Source organism: Camelus bactrianus, chromosome 1, assembly GCF_048773025.1.
Source record: "Camelus bactrianus isolate YW-2024 breed Bactrian camel chromosome 1, ASM4877302v1, whole genome shotgun sequence".
Lineage (NCBI taxonomy): Eukaryota > Metazoa > Chordata > Mammalia > Artiodactyla > Camelidae > Camelus > Camelus bactrianus.
In genome coordinates, this window is record NC_133539.1 from 62143036 (window position 1) to 62158322 (window position 15287).

The following is a 15287-nucleotide window of genomic DNA, read 5'->3' on the forward strand; positions in this document are numbered from 1 at the left end:
AGAAGGTAACTGCCTAACACTTTAGAAAACAAATTATCTTCATTATTAAAGTCCTCAAATTGCCACCTTCGGCATTTAAATACTAGGTAGTGTTTCAGCAGGTATTTGTTGACCAGAGTGTACGCTGCTGGAATGAACCTGTCAAATTCACGTCCATCATTTTTTGAAGAGCTCCATGCAGATATGGAGTAGGAAAGCAACCAGAGATGTGTATTTACATTTTTGCCAACTTAAGAGTATTAAGAAGCATGTTAAAAATATACAGTATTTCATAAAACATTCAAAATAGTATTATTCCCTGTGACTCAGAATAGTGGACTTTTCCCCCCTAATGAATAGTGTCCCATTTTTGGTTCTAAAGAGGTTCTTTCCTTGTATGTCACTGTGACAGTGTTAGGCTAACTTGTTTCCTAGAAATAGTACTTCGAGCTGTGATGGGAGTGACTTGTTCTGTGGGTCTGTCCTTACTTATTGCGTGACTCTGGGCAAGGACCTTCATCTAAGTCTATCCTTATATGTAAAGGGGCACTAACATGACAGTAAGTCACAGCACCTTACATAGTTGGGGCTGAAAAATGAGGCAGCATAGTATATTAGAAAGAACTTGGGGCAGAGAGATTTTGATACCAATACCCAGTACTGCCATTTACTAGCTAAGTAATCTTGGCCAAGTGATTGTGTTTAAGCCTTACAGTGGGGCTAGTCACTCTTATTTCTTTTGAAAAAATAAGTGATAATATACTAAAGTGGCTGTTGCATAGCAGTACTAAGCAATTAGTACTTTTATTAATAATTCTATACAATCTAGAAAGGTGCACAAATGTTAGTATTTTCTTACAAAAAATTACTTAACAAGGACATTCAGAAAGCAATGTAATATACATTTTAACACATAAATGGTATCATTTTATAACCTCTTGATATTTTAAAACATTTGATCAATAAATATTTCAAAATGACTTATGCCACTTTGCTATAAGGTGATTTCTGGGGCTCCTGAGATCATTTTACAGTAATTTTCTTCTAATATGTTTATGTTTGGTAACAACTTATATTTGGCATATAACAGCTATGGTATATATGTCAATGTGTTAACATACTCAATTCTAAAACCTACAGAAGAAATTTGATTAGGTTGCTTAATGACTATTGAATTCAGTTTACAGATTATGTGATGCACCAAACTTCCAAGAAAATGCTAGCTTGTTAAAATAGTTTTTTTTTTCAGAATACAAGACACATTTAACATACAGATTTTACAATAAAGTTTATTAGCTGTTCTCCTCTTTCTCATAAATGGAATGGATAATATTGATAATTCTTTACAAAGCAGTACTCATTTGTTTAAGAAACTGTAATGAAGAGGCTGTCAAAAACATATATTTAATAAACAACTCCAAAAAAGCAATGGGAAGCCAAACAATATTATTAATATATAAAAAGACCAGAGAAATTGAATTCTGAAATTATCTACTTTTCACTAAAATTTCTTAGTTGCTCACCATGAGGATCTGTGCAACTCTACTGCAGAGCAGCTACGAGAGATGAAAGGTGTGCAGTCTGAGGGGAAAACACTCATACACATGAGGCTTTTGCCTATTTGCCTATTAATGAAAGAAAAACTGGAAAGAGAAGCGGAGACCAAATCCAAACCAATGACAAGAACAACGGTAACAACAACCCCCCTCCAAAAAACAAAAAACAAAAAACCCCACAAAAAACCAACCAGGAACCAATTGAAAACTTTTGTAGAAAAGAGGAGAACATGCCTGTATTTTTACTTATAACCTAATTTCCCTAAAGGTTTCTTTCCGCAACCACCATACCCCTATTTTCATTTCACATGATTAAGGAAGATAAAGTCTAATCAATTAATATTTAATTTAAAAACCAAACGAAAAGTTAAGAGTAGGTGGCAAAAGAAAAAAAATATATCTTAAATATATGTTTGTGTGTGCAACTATGTAAAGAAAATAATTCCCATAGTTACAGAGTTTAAAGAAAGTTTATATATATTTATATATATATATATATTTATTATAACAAAATAGTTATTGTGGGTAAAATATTCATTAAAATCTGACCCCTAAGAATACATTTAAAGTTTTAGACTATGAATTGGACTCCTTTCCCTTTGTCATAATGATTACTACATCACCACTGTAATGACTGTTCTGTATTTGTATCTATGAAATTTTCTCAACCTTATGTGTAAAAGGTGAGCTCCCCTAGCACCTAAACATGGCCTCAATTCAGAAAATGTGATGATCATTATATATGAACTTAGGTAAGACACTATAAATAGTGTTGCACAAGAAAATTAAAAACATTTAAACATTGTTATTCCTAGCAAATCTATTGGGGGGAAAAAACCCTCAAACAATAAAAGACTTTAAGAAGAACTCTTATGAAAAATGAATATCCCTTGTGAAATTACGGAAGTTAAACCAGATATTAATTGTGAAATTAAAAAACATATGCTTGCCTTATTTGTTTCTAATGAAATATTTGCTTTGATAACAGAAGTCAATTGAGAAAAGGACTTGAGAGCTAATATATTGGCCAAACCATGCTATTAAAGCTAAGCGTGCATCGTTGCTCAAAGTTTACTAAATCACTGATTAAAACCACTTTTCTTTCATTTATATTGAAATTTGAAAAGAATGTATATAAAGCTGTTCCGAAAATCTCTTAAAGTTACTTTCCCTTAAACATTAAGGAATTTTACCACAATTTCCCCATCTCCCCAAAAGCTATTAATAGCTGGTCAGGCCATTCTGTCTTCAGTTATGAAAAATGGCCACAAACGAATGGTGACACAAAATAATACAGATGCTACAATTTGAAGGAGACAGTAAGATGTTAAAAATAAGTGCAACTGCAGACCATGATGAGTGGAATATGATTCAACACAGAAGTACTGAAGACAGACTCCAGAAGAAAAGGGCAAAGAAGTGTCAAAGAAAGTGAGATTGTGGAAAAGAGAAACAGAGAAACATCAAGTCCTCATAACTTTTCTTTTGCTGGAACCCAAATGTAAGGACCAGACTGTTCTTCTATAATCTGCTTCACTTGGTTGTAAATGTCTTCCAGCGTATCTCCCTGTACAATAGCTGCAATGACAGAAACAAAATCAGAAACCTCCATTAATTGTCTATCTTCACCATTACAATTACTGGTGAAAGAGTGGAAGCTATTTCTTAGAAATATATACTCAATCAGGAAGAGATATCATTTCATGTACTGTTTGATTAGTAAAAACGTTCATTAATTTTTCTATTTATAAAATAGAAAAAATTTTCTTTTTGTAAAATAGAAAAATATTTTACAAATAGAAAAATTTTACTTTAAAAATTTATCAGAAGGCAAGATTTGGTGATTTTTTACTTTGTTTTGTGTATCTGGGAAATACACACTGAAGTATTTAGATGTAAAAAGAGTTAACTGCAACTTTCACTTAAATATTTCAGAGAAAAATTGTAAATGTGGTAAAATGTTAACATCTGGGGAATATGGGTAAAGAGTATATGAGAATTGCTGGTTCTATTCCTGTGATTTTTCTGTAAGTCTGAAATTATTAAAAAAAAAAAACCACACAGGTTACAACACCATGACACTTAATAATACTTAATATGAATGATACAAATATAAACTAATCATTATTTCAAACAAATAAATAATAACAAAAACTTGTCCAAAAGAATAATTTAAAGAATAAGTAAGGGAAGATTATTTGGGAATTTCTACCCCCTTTTTCTTTTTAAATGAATAACATCTTAAAATGGATCAAAACTTATGTAGTATAAGAGAAAAGTTAGTTTCATAGAAGAAATCAGGTCTGAATGCTTTCTTCTAGTCAAGTATGAATTATTCCTGTACACTCCTGTCTTTATCATCAACCTAAGAAACATTAAATTTCAATATTCCTCATCACCACAGCCTAGATTAGGTGAATTATTCTGAAAATGGTAACACTTATTATTACTACTGGTAAATGTGGGCATAGTTCAAAATCTTTTGTAATGGGTCAGTTCATATGGCTCCAAAGCAAGATTCTATCATAAAGGGCATTACTACACTGATGCCAACCTGTGAAATGTTCAGTAAATTCTTGTTCCAGTTTCATGGCTCTCTCAAACGTCTTTCTGGCTTGTTCTTCTGTTAGACGTTTATTCATTTCCCTATGCAAATAAATTTAGAAATTGGTGATTACTACATTATAATACTTCTGAATAAAGATGATAAAGGAGAGAAGATACGTATAAAATCACGAAAAGTTGAGCTCTGTTGAGAATCTTAATGTCATTAAAAACTATATTTAGTCACTGAATATGTAGTTTTAAACTTGGAATGACAGAAGGATTCCATACATTTTTGCATTAATGATCATAAGGAATATTGGTCTGCAGTTTTCTTTTCCTGTAGTGTCTTTGTATGGCTTTTGTATCAAAGTAATGCTAGTCATATCACATAGAGTTAGGAAGGACTGACATTAGTTCTTCTTTTAAATGTTAAAATTTACCAGGGAAGCCATCAGATCAGGAGCTTTTCTTTGTTGGAAGTTTTTGATTACTGATTCAATTTCCTTAGTACAGAATGATATATATGTATAAAATACATATAACTTACTATAGTTATTGGTCTATTTAGATTTTCTGTTTCTTTGTGATTTAGTCTTGGTAGGTTTTGTGTTTCCAGGAATTTGTCCATCTAGGTTATTCATTTTTTTGTTGCCCAATTGTTCACAGTATTCTTATAATCTTCTTTATTTCTGTAGAATCAGTAATAATGTCTCTACTTTCATTTCAGATTTTAGTAATCTGAGTCTTCTTTTTTCCCCCTTATTCTAATTCTGTTTACCTAAAGGTTTGTTATTTTTGTTGATCTTTTTGAAGATCAACTTTTGCAGCCTAACATACGGTCTATCCTGGAAAATGCCCGTGTGCATTACTTCTTAGCTTTTGGTAGAATTCAGTAAGTCCTCTTAGCTTAATGTTTTACTTATGAGAAGACTTTTCATAACAGAGTCAAGTTCTTTGGTAGGCATGAGCCTAGATTTTCTATTTCTTTTTTTCCTATTCTATTTCTTCAGATTGTTTTGAAGTATAACTTTCAAACATAAAAGAGGAATATCATAAATGTACATCTTGATGAGTTTTCTGAAACTTACGCTTACCTGTATATCTAGTACCTAGATCAAGATCTAGAATATTACACCAGCACCTCAGAATCTGGGTGTGTTCACTTCAGTTACCAATCTACCTTTCAAAGAGTATCCCCTATCTGATTTCCATAAGCAACGATGAAATTTGGGATCATGGAGTACATATACTTTTAAGTCTGGGTTTTTAAAAAAAACTCAAATTATGTTTGTGATATTCTTCTATACTTTTGTGTGTAGTTGGAGATTGCTCATTCTCATTACTGTAGAGTATTTCATTGTGTGAACATGTCATAATTTATCTACACACTGATAGGTATTTGGATAACTTCAAGTTTTTGATTATTTAGTACAGTATTTCTGTCTAATCCAGTACATGTTTTTGGTAAACATAAGTAAATATTTCTATTTAGTATTTAAGTTATATGCATGTTCAGCTTTAGGAGATACTGTAAACAGTTTACCAATGTGGATGTACCAATTTATATTCTTATTAGTACTATGAGTTTCAGTTACTCCATATCCTTGCCAACATTTATTTTTTCATCTTAGCTCTTTTGGCATATGGGTGTTAGTATACGACACTGTGGTTTTCACTTGCATTTCTATGAGAACTATCTAAAGTGTTGATTGACTGTTTGGATCCTCTTTTGTGCAGTATCTAAGTTCTTTACTCATTTTTCTATGGGTTGCTTGTGTTAACATTTTTAATGTCTACTATATGTGTAGTGATAGTCCCATTTTCATTTCTAATATTAGATATGCCTTTTAAACTTTCTTTTCTTGATCTTTCTTATTAACAGTTTATAGTATTTTCAAAGTAAGTATTTTTCGTTTTGTTAATCCTCTCTACCATATGTTTATTTTATATGCTACTACATCCTCCTAATTTATTTACTTGACAATTTTATTACCACTGAGTTCAAAACATTTGTTAACATGGTGAGATTTCTTCTGACCCATTAAGAATTTCCAAATATTTGGGATTTTCTAGTGATCTTTTTATTATTTACTACTATTTTAATTTCATCATGGTCAGAGAATATTTGTTTTTAATAACTTTAAATCTGTGGCTTAGCATATAGTTTTGGTAATTGTTCTAACTGCATTTGAAATTAAGGTATAAATTATACAGACGTTGAGGGCAGTGGTCTACATGTGTCAGTTAGGTAAAGTTCCTAATTTCTGTTGTTCTATACCCTTACTGATTTTTTGTCTGTTTTCTTATTCTATTATTTTGTGATTGGTAAGTTCACCATGATTGCAGAATTAGTATTATTTTTCCCGTGTTGTTGTCAATTTGTGCTTTAGGTATTTTGAAACTGTGCTTTTAAAAGTACAAAGAAATGTATAAACATATCTTCCTGATAGAGAGAACCTTTCACTTTTATCAATGTCCCTCTTTATATCTGGTAATACTTTTTTTACCTTGAAGTATACTGTGAAAGCAATATAAACCAGCTTAATTTGTTTAATATTTGCATAGTATATACTTTTTTTCTATTCTCTTTCAGCCTTTCCACAGAGTAACATTTAAAATGTGTCTTATGAAGCAACAGATAGTTGATGGGTTTTATAGCACACTATCCAAAATATGGCACCTTGACATATTGAATATTTTAAGCTGAAGGAATCTGAAAAATGGCAGGTGCAGGAAGGAGACTCTGGCCTTTCCCTGAAGCAGGTCAATAAGATCTTCATATGAGAAGTGACTTCCTTATATCTGAAGAAAAGGAGCATTTGTATCTCTGAAGATGGAGGGAAGCTGCATGAATAAGCTTTGCTAAGTTTCCACTAGTTTACTATTATGTAATATCCTCTGGTCCTATCATATTTTCCTATCACTTCCACTCTTCATCTAACCTAGTATAAAAATGCTCAGGTTTAACCATTTCTTTGGGTCTTCATTTTTTATGAAGGGTTCCATGTTATGTAAAACTTAAATAAATATGCATGCTTTTCTCTTGTTAATTGGTCTTTTGTTACAGAGGCCCAGCTGAGAACCTAGAGGAGTAGAAGGTAAAGTTTCTTCCTCTTCTACGAAAGCTACAAATAGTTGTTTTTTAATTCCTCTATTCTGACAATTTTTGTCTTTTAATTGGACCATTTCGTCTAGCATTTAACTGATGAAACATTTGGGTTAATTTATACTATCTTACTACCCATATCCTTTTTGACAAACCTGTACTATGTTTCTACTTGCTCATTCCTCTCTTCTTTTAGTATTTAAATTCTACTTTTTGCTATTAGGCAAGCAGTTATACATTATTTTATTCTCTTAATGGTTACTCAGAGCTGCATTGCCCAGTTAAGTAGGTACTAGACACATGTGACTATTTAAACTCAAATTTCTAATATGTTACTTTATACTTTAGTATATTAATGCTGATGATTATGATAGTTAATATTAAGGGTACTTATTTAATCCTTACAATACCCTCTGAGGTGGGTATACTATTACTATCTCCATTTTACATATAAAGGAACTGAGATGCTAGAAGGGTAATTAAATTACCCAATCTCATAAGTGACAGACTGGATGTGTACTTAGAGGCTGTGCCTTAGGCATTTACACTTACATGATATTTTCCATGGATTTGGGTTTAATAAAAATGGAGATTGGGTAAAGCTGTGCAATCTGCAATCTCTTTATGGCATTTCCAGACACATCAAGGATACAGTGTTTGCCCTAAAATAGAGGGAACAGAAAAGAAAAACAAGTGAACCAAGTATTTTCAATTGTATCAAAGGTACATTTCTTACAGGTACAAAATTTGATTTATATTTTTGGATCCTGTTCACTTTAAGCAAACAGGTCATTTCTGTTTTGAAAACAATGAATACTGACTATGGATAGTTAATTTTCCATTCTCAAATTTTACATTTAAAAAGGAATGAAAATACAGTTCCCTTATTCCTAGCTTTCATAGACCAGTAATCTCTCCAAATGGAACCAATATGGGGTTCCCATCTTATTTTGCTGAGAATGGGCATAAAAAATATCTTAAGCTACCATTTTATCATAACTATCATTTCACAAAAGAATATGTATGATCAAACAAGAAAGTAAAAGCCCAAAATAAAAGAGAATCTTTAAAACTGAATAAATTTAAATTTATAAAATCCCACTATCTCTATTCTATCCTTTTTTTTTTTTCATTTTATTGGGGACCAGCAAAAACTTTACCACAAACTGTAGCATTTGGAAACTCCAGTTCTGAATTTAAGACACTTCCCTGACATGCTTAAATTCACTGCCAAAGGCCATTTAGGTTTTTAATAAAGATGAGTATTTCCATGTTAAATAGGGTAGTACTTCTAATTTATCAGATTTTATTACAACATTTAAAATCAGGTACTCCCCCTAAATGCACTTTGTAATCTAAAGACTTGAGTCTACTTCAATGAATGGTAATTTCAACTTAGTAGGAATATTTAAAATAAAAATTTTAATATTATATGAATACTTCAAATATATAGAAAAGTAAAGAAAATAATACATACACAGACCCACCATCCACTTTTATCAGGTATTACTATTTTACCTGATAGCTTAGAAATTTAAAAAACCTTAACATTGAAATATTAACATTCTATATTTTATCCCCCTCTCCACAGGTGTACACTATAGTTTGATGCTCATTTGCAGACGTAATATTTCTTTATCCCTTATTTCCTAAAAACAATGACATCTCTTACATAGCTACAGTATAATTTCAGTTGATTACCTAGTATCCTTTACTGCAAAAGAAAAAAAAAATTTCTTGGTCCAGAATCCAATCCAGGCTTACATATTGCATTTAGTTGTAATGTCTCTTTAGTCTCTGTCAATCTGACATAGTTCTTTAGTCTTTGTCCTTTATGATTTTGATATTTTTGAAGAGTACAGAACTTTTTTTTTTTTAAATGAGTATGTCTCAATCTGGGTTTGCCTGATGTTTCCCATCAGATGGCAGGATATACATTTTGGGCAAGAATACCACAGAAGTGATGCTGTATCCTTCTTACATCACATCAGGAAGCATATGATGTCCATTTGTCCCATTACTAGCAATGTTAATTTTGATCACTTGTTAAAGGTTTTGTCTGCTGGATTTCGCCACCATAAGATTACTATTTTCCCTTCGTAACTGGTAAGTATTTTGGGGAAGGATATGTTGAAGCTACATAAATATCCTTCTTCTTATCAGATATTAATTCACTAATTAATTTTAGCACACACTGATGATTCTTGCCTGAAACAATCATGGTGGTCATCAAGAGAGATTTCCTAATTCATCATTCCTTCTAATTTTATTAGTAGACATTCTAATAAGGTAAGGCAAAGCTTTCCCTTCTAACCATTTATTTATTTATTCATATATTTATTTATACCATTATGGACTCTTGGATTCTTATTCTCCATGTTATAATCAGTTATTATCATCATTTATTTTAATATTCAAATTATCCCAGACTTGGCCACTGGGGGACTTTATAGATTGGCTTTGGTGTCTTTTTGACATATTTTTATCATTCTTTAAGCCCTTCCCTAGTTTTCTGGCATAACAAAATGTTATAGGTCCATCTTGTACTGTCCCAATGGGATGAGCCATCACTCCAGCGAGTTCTGAATCTTTTTAATGAAGGATGGTATTTAAAGGCCAAGATACAGGCACTAGATATTCTCACTATTTACTGAGGAGTCATCATTTGTAGACCTTTTTTGTGGACAGAGCAAGAAAACATATGCACCTATTTCTATCCTATCTATATTAAGATGCATGGATTTATATTCATATCTCTAATTCCAATCCAATTATCACAGTTTATTCTACCATATCCCCTTTGACATTTCTAAAATCTCTTTTTTGACAGTGAGAAACCTACTCCCATTGTCAATGTATTAATTTGCTCAACTCTGAAACACACATTAGTTTCAGACCTGTTAGCTCCTGCCACTCTGAAAAACCTAATTAGAGTTCAGTATTTATTCACAGGTTTTCTGTCTAGTCTATCTTTAAGGATTACTGAGATTAAGACTAATCCTCTCCCTTCCCCTCTTCAATGCAGTTATTTGAAAATTAATGTGGAAAAAACTATTTGAAATGCAGTTAGATTAGATTTACTGTTTGTATATCATTCAGACTAGACTAGACTAATTAATTTACTGTTGGTGTATCATTTAGCTTTTCCCTCATCCTTTCTATTTTTTGAATATACAAAATGTTAATATAGTTCTAAAAATAAAAATTATATAAAAAGGTATATTTGGAGAAATGCCACACTTCCATCCCTTCTACCTTATCCCCAATCTCCCGTACTTTCTACTCCTCCCTCTGTAGGTGACCAATCTCATTTGTTTCTGATCTATCACTTTTATATCTTATTTTTGTAGGGATTGTGTATTTATATCTTTTGTTCATTTTCTATTAGATTTTTGGTCTCTGTTCCCTTAATTCTTAAGGGTTCTTTATATTTCAGGAATATCAGCCCTTTGCAAATTTTTCTGTCAGCTGTTTTTTAACATTGGTAGTGGTATTTTCTAATAGTTTTTGGAAAAGTTTTTTTGGCCAAGCAAAGGCCTTTTTCTTCCATGTGTTCAAATTTGTCAATCTTTTATTGCATCTGAATTTTGATTCATGGTTAAAAAACTTTCCCCACACCCAAGTTATGTTTTCTTCTGTCAATTGTATTAGAGCCAATTTTTGTGTATGGTATGAAGTATGGTTCTTTTTTTTTTTTTTTTTTCATTGTCACATTTTTTTCTCTGTGAGTTATCATAACATTTTGTGTATATTCCCTGTGCTATACAGTGTAATCTTGTTTATCTATTCTACAATTTTGAAATCCCAGTCTATCCCTTCCCACCCTCCACCCCCCGGTAACCACAAGTCTGTATTCTCTGTCTGTGAGTCTATTTCTGTCATGTATTTACGCTTTGTTTTTGTTTGCTTGTTTTTGTTTTTGTTTTTTAGATTCCACATATAAGCGATCTCATATGGTATTTTTCTTTCTCTTTCTGGCTTACTTCACTTAGAATGACATTCTCCAGGAGCATCCATGTTGCTGCAAATGGCATTATGTTGTCGGTTTTTATGGTGGGAATGCAGTTTGGTGCAGCCACTATGGAAAACAGTGTGGAGATTCCTCAAAAGACTAGGAATAGACTTACCATATGACCCAAGAATCCCACTCCTGGGCTTGTATCCAGAAGGAAATCTACTTCAGGATGACACCTGCACCCCAATGTTCATAGCAGCACTATTTACAATAGCCAAAACATGGAAACAGCCTAAATGTCCATCAACAGGTGACTGGATAAAGTATGGTTCTAATTTATCTTTTCTCCAGTTGTTTCAGCATTATTAAAAGCCCTAGTGATTTGAGATTGTACATTTATCATATACTGTATTTTCATATACATTTGGGTCTTTCCTGGATTCTTTTTTTTATTCTGCTGGCTTGTTTGTCCCATTCATGGGCCTGTAGCACATTGTTTTAATTAAGAAAACTTTATAGTATGCTTTAATATCCGGTAGGGCTAGAATCTCTTGTAGCCTTTCCTTTTGCATTGTCCTGCTTCTCATATGAACTTCAATTTGACTTGTCTAAACCCATAAAAAGCTGGCAGTTATTTTTATCAGGAGTCTGTTCATATATAAACTAGCTTAGATAGGACTGGCAGCTTTACAATGCTGAATTGTCACAGCTAAGAGCAAGGAGTGTCTCTCAATTTGTTCAAGTATAGTATTTTGTCTTTCAGGAGTGTTTTACAGATTTCCTTATGTAAGCCTGAATATTTCTTACTAGGTTTATTAAGTATTTTATTTTCTATTTCTTATATTATAAATGAGGTTTTCTCTATCATTAACTTCTAACTGGCTGTTTTTCATATAAATGAAAGCTATTAATCTCTGCGTATTAATTTTATATGCTGCCTGACTCTAGCTTTTTGTTTTATGTCTTTGATTTTATAAAAGTCTTTAATTTTATAATGAATTTGTATTTTAAAAAATAAATTTTATAATAGTTTTTTTTTATGGTTTCCAGGTATACTACATTATCTGGAAACAGAGATAGGTAAATTTTACTTCTTTCCCTATTCTGCCTCTAACTGATTTCTACTGTCTAACAGCATTGACTAATATCTTGAGCAGCAGTAGTAGAGGTAATGGACATCTTTGCCTTGTTCCTCATCATAATGGAACTGCTTCAATGTTTCTCCCATTAAGGATTTAAAATGAATTATATTTATCCATCCATTCATCTCAATCTCTCTCTTTCTCTTTAAAAAATAACAACAATCTCTGTATTTTTGAGTCTTTTCCCCCTGAGAAAGGTACTGAATTTTATCAAAAGCTTTTGAGGCGTCTACGCACATGTAACTTTTCTCTTTAGATCTGTTAATGTGGTAGATTATATTAGTGGATTTCCGCATATTAAGCTGACTTTAAATTCCTTTAATCCCATTTGGTCATGGTGTATTATTTTTGCAATGTGGTATTGGATTCTGTTTATTAAAATATTTAACACTTTTGTATTAATATTTATAAGTGATATTGGTCTATAATTTTCGCTGTTTTCGACGGGTTTAGATATCAATATTAGACTTGCTTTATAAAGTGAATGCTCTTGAGCAGTATTTATGGAGCTTCAAGATGATCTAACCTTTCAAGATTTGGTAGAGTTCCCCCATGGAGTTATCTGGGCCTGGTCCTTCTTTTGGGATAGTTCCTTGGTAACTTGCTCCATTTCTTCTAAAGATTTCTTCTTCTATAGAAATCTTTCCATTTCTAATAGGTCAATTTTGGTAAACTGTATTTTTCTAGGAAATTATCCATCTCAACCAAGTTTTGAATTTTATTTATATAAAGATATACAATGTAGTCTTTTACGATTTCATAATATTTCAACGGTTATGTCCCGTCATTTCCTGTGTTTATTATCTGTGACTTTCCCTTAAAAAAATCAGATCAGCTAGTAGTTTGTCTATTATGTTATTTCTTTTTAAATCTTCTGTTTTTCTATTCTCTACCTTAATACCTTAAAAAATCTTATTTTACTAATTGTTATTATTATAAAGAATATGTGCAAGTGACAAAAACTTAAGTAGTTGAGAAAACATATAAAGTTAAAAGTGTAAGTTTTGTTTTCCCCCAAAGCACAAGGAGGACTATCAGTTAAAACAAACAAACGAACAAACAGCTTGATTAAGCATAAATGACATACAATAAACTGCAGGTATTTTAAGTATACAATTTGCTAAGTTTTGACATGTATGTACACCTTCAAATCATGACCATAATCAACATACTAAATACATCCATCACTCCCAAGTTTCATGCCTCTCTGAAACCTCTCCTTCCCTCCTCACCAACCACTAGTCTGCTTTTTGTTACTATAGATCAGTTTGAAATTTCTAAAACCTTACATAAATACAATAATTCAATGTGTAGTCCTTTATTATCTGGCTTCTTTCACTTAGCATAACTACTCTGGGATTCATCTATGTTGTTGTGTATATCAATAATTTATTACTTTTTAATGTTGAATAGTATTCCATTACATGACTATATCACACTTTGTTTATCCATTCATCAGTTGAGGGACATTTGAGTTGCTTCCAGTTTCTGCCCATTATAAATAGATCTGTTATGACTATTTATGTACAAGTCTTTCTATGGACATATGTTTTCTTTTCTCCTATTTCTGTCAAAACTTGGTAATGATCAGTTTAAAAAAACTTAGCCATTCCAATGGGTATGTAGTGGCTCCTCATTATGGTTTCAATCTGCATTTATCTAATGACTGTGTTCAGTTAATTTTTCATCCGTTTATTGGCCATTTGTATATCTTCTTTACGGAAATGTCTTTTCAAATCTTTTGTCCATTTAAAAATTGGGTTGTCTTTAGTACTGTGTTGAAAGAGTTCTTTACATATTCTAGATACAAGTCTTTTACAAAATATATGGTTTGAAAATATTTTCTCCTAGTATATAGCTAGTCTTTTTATTCCCCTAACAGTGCTTTTCTCCCCCCAAGAGCAGAAGTTCGAACTTTGGTGAAGTCCAATATACCATTTTTTCTTTTTTTGGTCAGATTTCTAAGTATTTAATATTTTTAATGATACTATAATATTTTTCAAAATTTCATTTTGTGATTAGTCTAAGTATACAGAAATACAACTGGTTTTTGTATATTGATCAATACTGTATCCTTTAATCTTGCTAAATGTATTTATTTGTAATAGTAGCATTTTTCTGGGTAGATTTTATCAGATATTTTACATAGACAATCATGTTGTCTGCAAATAAAGACAATTTTACTTCTTCCTTTTAATCTTGATGACTTTTATTTCTTTTTCTTGCCTTACTGCACTGGCTAGGACCTCTATTATAATACTGAAAACAAGTGGTGAGAGTGGATATCCTTGATGTGTTTCTGATTTAAGGGGAAAAACATGGAGGTTTTTAAAAATAATTAAGTATGATGATACATGTAGGGTTTTTGGAATGTTATTTATGAGTCTGAGGAAGTTCTTTTCCATTCCTAGTTTGCAGAAAGTTTTAGTCAAAAATGGATGTTGGATTTTGTCAAATGCTTTTCCTAAACTATGGAGATAATCATATGGTTTTCCTTTTTTACTTCAGTATCATCAGTTACACTGACTGATTTTCTCATGCTTAAATTTACCTTACAGTCATTGGATAAATCCTACTTGGTGGTCATGACATATTATCTTTTTAAATGTTGTTAGATCCAACTCATGAAAATTTTGTTTAGAAATTTTGACCTATGTTCATCAGGGAAATTGGTCTGCAGTTTTTTGGTAATGTGTTGTCAGGTTTTGAAATCTAGGTAATGCTGGACTCAGAAAAAAACTGTAAAGTACTCCCTCCTTTTAAATTTTATGGTAGAAAAAGGGCATTATTTCTTCCTTAAGTGTCTGGTAGAATTTATTAGTGAAGCCATCTGGGTCTAGAGTTTTCTTTGTGGAAAGGTTTTTAAACACAAATCAATTTCTTTACTAAATATAGGGCTATTCAAATAATCTATTTCTTTGTGAATGAGCTTAAGTAGTTTATATCTTTCAAGGAATCCTTTTCACCTAAATTGTTGAACTCAGTGGTATAAAGTTGTCTCT

General features: G+C 31.6%; 1 protein-coding gene across 8 annotated transcripts in view; it reads right to left on the reverse strand.

Annotated features, from left to right (window-relative positions):
* Window positions 1–1248: 1248 nt before the first annotated feature.
* DLG1 (discs large MAGUK scaffold protein 1) overlaps window positions 1249–15287 on the reverse strand; it is a 228958-nt gene continuing 214919 nt past the window's right edge. For all 8 annotated transcript variants that reach the window (XM_074365514.1, XM_074365507.1, XM_074365502.1 and 5 more), the window contains 3 exons: window positions 7741–7850; window positions 4090–4181; window positions 1249–3113 (listed from right to left, as the gene is read on the reverse strand). In XM_074365514.1, coding sequence (XP_074221615.1) covers window positions 3007–3113; window positions 4090–4181; window positions 7741–7850 — 309 coding nt within the window. In that variant the 3' untranslated portion in view covers window positions 1249–3006. The remainder of the gene's footprint in view (window positions 3114–4089; window positions 4182–7740; window positions 7851–15287) is intronic.